Below are 5,386 nucleotides of genomic sequence, written 5' to 3'. Positions count from 1 at the left end.
CATACACTTTCAAAAGCAACCGAGGAAGCAGTTTCTAAGGCTGAACTTCGGGTTCTTCAACTGGAGGTGCATCTTCTCCCCACTCCCCAGTAAACATCAACAAACAAACAGCAGAAGCATATGGACTTTCACATGGAACCCTCGACCTTCGATTTGCTGCCGTTTGCTTAATTTGCTCAAAACTATTCCACGAACATTGTTGTATTCAGTCAGAATTCTGAAGAACTTCAGTGTATTATCTCTCAATGCTCAAACATATTCAATGAACTATTATTTGCGGTTCAATTGCATTGTAGCCTTAATTATTTTACTCATTCTTGCAAACAAGATGAAGCTTGTGGATCTGCAGGGGTTAATGAATAGCCATTCGCTCAACATTCATGTTTCAAGGACTCCTCTATTTATAGCATGTATGAAATACTCCTGATTAGACCTTTTTCCTTTTAATGCTCTCAAAAAGTTTTTCCCCTCTCCTTTCTCTCTCTTTCTTTTTTTTTACATCTTGTTGCAACTTGAGTAGGACTAAAAGGATATTATTGTTGTAGCTGTGCATAAAATGCTCCTAAATGCTGGACAACGCTATATTATTGTTGTAGCTGTGCATACACCAGAAGGTTCGAGAGCGTCCTTTACATCGTATTGGGAAACTTTGGGTGTCAACTTTCAGATTTTGCTTGATAAAAAATGGTTATAATGGGTGTGCAACTCTTTCAGTTATGCTTCAAAAGGAAAGGCCTTTTACAGGATATAGGACACAACAGAGGCCCGGGTTATAATTGAAACATGGGACTTGCCATTTGCCAATAAACCCCTTCGGTGAGATCAGTTACTACTATCTTGTCAAAAAAGGTGATAATTTGCAAATGCAACCCTCCATTCGTTTTACAAAAATCATCGTACATTTCTATGAAGCTACCGGGATCTCCAACTGGAGGCACCTTCTCCCCCCCACAAGAAACATAAATAGGCAGCAGAACCATTGAAGCGAACATGACTTCCACATTCTTGTATCTTCACGGCCTCAATGAAATGTCATTTCTCAATGTGTCGCCCCCTCTTTCGGGATTTATATGGCCGTTCAGATTTCACCATACCATCTTCATTCTTGAGTATTCTATGTTCTTGTTCATTCTGCTCAATTTTGATGCTTGTATCCCTTGATCTACTTTCACCACTGAGGATTTGAGCAGCACACTCATTAGCAAATAGCTTGAATAGAGGCTAAACTGTGCAAGATATATAACTTTAATAGTAACATGAAAAACATGAGTTTGTATATCCAGACCTTTTGAGTTCTGATGCATATTTAGGATCATGTACTGACAACCAACGCATGCATCCAGTGTGAGGTGGGATTAAAGATCCAGTAATATGACAACTCATTTCTGTATCCACCCTGTAATTGAACATCAGGGGAAACATAAATAATTTATTTTGATCTCAGAATGTGGACCATTCACGTTACATTTCAGCAACTGCAATGTACTTGACTTCTCATGTACACATTGATGAGCTAGCTCAAGCTCATTTCAGGTGCTGCTGTAACATAATCACTTGTTTTAGGTCTTTGGACATTGCCAAACTGTCCATAGGGACATAGCTGCATGGGCAACATAGATAGATGGACATAGAAAAAAACTAAATGTAGGAGTAGAAGATTATAGGCATTTGACTTCTGAAAATGGAGTGTTTCAAATCAAAAAAGAAGACAAGATTAACAAAACCATGTTATACTGACAAAAATGGAACAAGATCAGCCCATACCTTTTGACAGAAAACCTTATCATTGTTCCTCTTTCAATCACATGTTTTTTATCTGTGAGGCTCACAAATTTCCCTCCATCACTTTTCTGTGCAAAAGTCAAAATATATTAAAAAATTATGCATACATTTTCAAGAGACCAGTTAGCTTATTAACAGTTATGCAGACTTTTACAACGTTTTGTAGTCACAAAAAAACATTCAACAGCCCATGAAGAACACAAGTGAATTCATTTCAGTAGTATAACTTGATATTCACAATGGTCTGAAGAACATCACAAAAAAATTGATGTGCAAACAGAAGTATCGGAAAGTTCTGTATAAAAAATCAAGCTTCACAGGAGTTTCAAGTTGTCCTGGCTTTCGACGCTTGTAAAAAAATCATCTGTTAGCTCCAAATTGTTTCCCCAAATGGTCAACTTTTTTTTAGAAGAGACCGAGGCCCCATTTGGCATGCCTCCTATCAGCTTTGGCTCCTAGCTATAATGCAGTTCTCAGGAGAAGTGTTTTTTACTCCTGCTACAATAAACTGGGAGACAATGAAAGCTAGAGCCATGCCAAACGAGCCTGAAATTGGTCCTAATATTGTCAAAACCTTCAAAGCTGTACTGTAATAAAAGATAAGAAACAAGTCATGGCTGTCCATCTACAACAAATAGGCAAACTTGAGGGATCATAGTTTAAAACATTATTTTTAAAGAGTACATGCTTGTGAGTTCTGATCCATTCTTTGTTCCCACTTCCAAGGATATTTCTTTCACTGAATACAATTTATGAGACAGAGAAAAGAGGACATTGATATACGAAAACTAAATTACTGAAAGAAACTAGAGAACCTTCAAATCAAATATAAACTAATAGAAAAAAGGTGAAGTCCCAAACCATCACATAAAAAATATCATTCTTTTTCTCAATATAACTTACCCATTTGAATTTGAACTTAATATCTTCAGACATAATTGCCACTGAGAAAACCCCTAATACAATGGCATGAATTGACTCCTTCCCAATCATTTCAACCATCCCTTCTGAAGTTAGCAAACAATTAAACATCAGACTATGCATTTCAAATCAGTACCAGGCCAGGTTATTACTTCATTCCACAAGATATGATGGCAGATCAGTCACTAGCAAAAGCACTGATAGAATTTGTAATGGCAGTATAGAAAGCTTCAATAATGTAGTATCCCCAAGTACTAGTAACATGCTTATTTGCTGGCATGAGCTGATACTGAACGCAGTCAATCAGGTCTACTGTCTACAGAAATACTACAACCATTAGTGCTCAAATTGACAAAACAAACCAACTTACCCAGGATCATGTCCGGCTGGGGAGAGAACAGCAGCAGGGTGGCATGCACTTGGACGCTGAAATATGGCACCAAGCCATTCATGATTTTGCCATAAGAAACGGGTTCAGCAATTTGATCATTACGGTCACTCCTTTCATATATGGGTTTGCCCTCTTTGTCTTTGCCAATAAGGAATGAAACTTCATGCATCAGCAACACGCCATCAAAACGGTCCACATACCTGATATGAATTGGCACCATACATATTTGCTCAAACAATAATCAAACTAGCTACAGAAAGCTTCATGGCAGCTCGAAAGTGGCATGAAATTTTGGCCAAACAATAATCAAACTTGCTACAGAAAGCTTGCGACAGCTCGAAAGTGGCCATAAGAATGTGACGAAGAATCAACCAAGGGTCCTATAGCCTCATGCATAATCTCTCCGGGGACTGGACACCTAACGATTTGCTCGGAACTCAAGCCTTATAGCGGCTAAAAGGCGACGCTACCCACTCCCACATCCCCAACCATCCCATATTTCGCGTCTTCCTGCGATTCGAACCCGGATGCGTATGAAAACGGTAGGTCAAGGAACACGAACTTTGCAAAACGCATAGGGAGGAGATGCACGGAGATAGGGAAGGGGAGCGGACGCACGTGAAGAGAAGCGCGCTAAGCTGGCGGGATACGGCGTGCCGGACGCGCTTGGCGTTGGAGGGGTGCACGTACACCGTGAGCTCCGCCTCCGCTTTCCGGAGGGCCTCCATTGCGGGCGGCGGCTGCCGGCGAGCTGAACTCAGAGGCAGAGGCGACACGACAGGGCGCGAGGATGCTGCCTGCCTGGACCCGCTCGGTGTTGGAGGAAGGAGGATACGGCGGCTACCGTCCCGCTCGCGGGAAAGCTAGGGCGGCGGCGAAGGAGCTCAGTGTGGGGAAGCTAGGGCGGCCGTGAAAGGGAAGCCAGGGCTTTTCGAACCCAATGGCTCCGGCCCACAGAATCGACGAGGCCTGTTTTTTTTTCCTGGCTCGGGGGGCCAGTCAGGCCGAGGGGCTGCAACTTGCCTCCACGCCTTCTTGAGCCACGCTGTGGAATCCACGCACTAATTCTAAACAATGTTTAGAAAATAACACTTATTTTTAAGCAATTTAGAAACGGTACCAATTTCATTAACGGGGCGTTTGGATCCCTTCATTTTAGAGGAATTGGAATTCACTCAATAAAGTAACTTATTTAGTTTGGAATTTAACATTCCACCACTTTTCAAAGTTCAGATATAAACCTATCTCAAATTCATGGGTGGAGGGTGGGAAATGATTTTATGCATTAGTAGAATTTGTTTCTACTCTGTAACTTATATGACACTCTTCGTCTCACTCCTCTATAGTAAAAATGTAGCACATAAATATCTCCGACATCTTGCTAATAATAGTATATAAATATATTTTGCATAAAACCGAATTAGCTTAATTGATATATGTCTAAATTATTATTATTATAATGAAATTCAATTCCAATGATCCAAACGGGGCGTAAATAAATTTAGAAAACAACACTTTATCTATATTTTTGATTAGTTTATTTCTCGTCTCACAAGAAAATGGACTAAATTGACCATATCATTTCGTAGCCTTATTTTTTTATCTATTTTATCCACAAGAACAACATAAATACATACAAATATATGAGCTATAGTTTTATATTCGTAAGCATAGTGTTCAACATACAAATAAACATATATTTTCTATAAATAAAGAAGTCTAGATTTAACCATCGAACTTCAAAATTATAATTTGAGATGGAGGGAGTAGTTTTTAAAGAATACACAATTTTTTAAATAAGACGAGCGACTTAAGTTTTTTCAAAAAAACAATCACATCAAATAAAAAGGAACAAAAGAAGTATAATGGAAGACCTTTTAGTGAGCTAAGTTTGTCAATTTTAATAGTTCAATGCTAAAGATAACTGGGTTTGAAGTTCAATAGTTTAATCTAGACTTCTTCCTCAATAAAACAATATGTGCCTATTTGTATTTTTAACACTATAAAATAAAATAGAACTAGTATATTTTATCTATTTAATTTTTTATGGACAGAGGGCTATGAAACAAATAGGGGTAATTTGGTCCAATTGTATGCGGTCCATTTGTATGCAAAATATAGATGAAGTATTTTTTCTGAATTAATTTGGTGAAACAAGTGATGTTCTATGAATTGCTTGAAAACAGATGCTATTTTTTAAACGCCGTCTCAAATAAGTGCTATTTCGTGGATTCTCGTGAGCCAGGCTAGCATCCTGCAACATTGTTTGCTTGAGCCAAATACAATGGGCGT

At 38.9% G+C, this 5,386-nt stretch overlaps 1 protein-coding gene across 2 annotated transcripts; it reads right to left on the bottom strand.

The window, feature by feature from the left end:
* Window positions 1-691: 691 nt before the first annotated feature.
* On the bottom strand, window positions 692-4,094 carry LOC100276818 (uncharacterized). Of its 2 annotated transcripts, none has more exon segments than NM_001150527.1 (6): window positions 692-1,174; window positions 1,286-1,396; window positions 1,765-1,850; window positions 2,686-2,789; window positions 3,074-3,294; window positions 3,713-3,994. In NM_001150527.1, coding segments are annotated over 6 exon segments (774 nt in total). In that variant the 5' UTR covers window positions 3,823-3,994; the 3' UTR covers window positions 692-1,032.
* Between the last annotated feature and the right edge of the window lie 1,292 nt (window positions 4,095-5,386).

The sequence above is a fragment of the Zea mays genome, chromosome 10 (assembly GCF_902167145.1).
Source record: "Zea mays cultivar B73 chromosome 10, Zm-B73-REFERENCE-NAM-5.0, whole genome shotgun sequence".
NCBI classification, from domain to species: Eukaryota; Viridiplantae; Streptophyta; class Magnoliopsida; order Poales; family Poaceae; genus Zea; species Zea mays.
The sequence above is the reverse complement of the archived record's forward strand: the minus strand, read 5'-3'. Positions and strand labels throughout refer to the sequence as shown.

Excerpts from the sequence above, each read along its gene's own strand:
- LOC100276818 (XM_020544983.2), bottom strand. The coding sequence starts at position 3,822 with ATGGAGGCCCTCCGGAAAGCGGAGGCGGAGCTCACGGT. Across the intron at positions 2,790-3,073 it reads CCAGCCGGACATGATCCTGG|AAGGGATGGTTGAAATGATT; the intron begins GTAAGTTGGTTT and ends TGCTAACTTCAG. Across the intron at positions 1,397-1,764 it reads ATAAGGTTTTCTGTCAAAAG|GGTGGATACAGAAATGAGTT; the intron begins GTATGGGCTGAT and ends GTTCAATTACAG.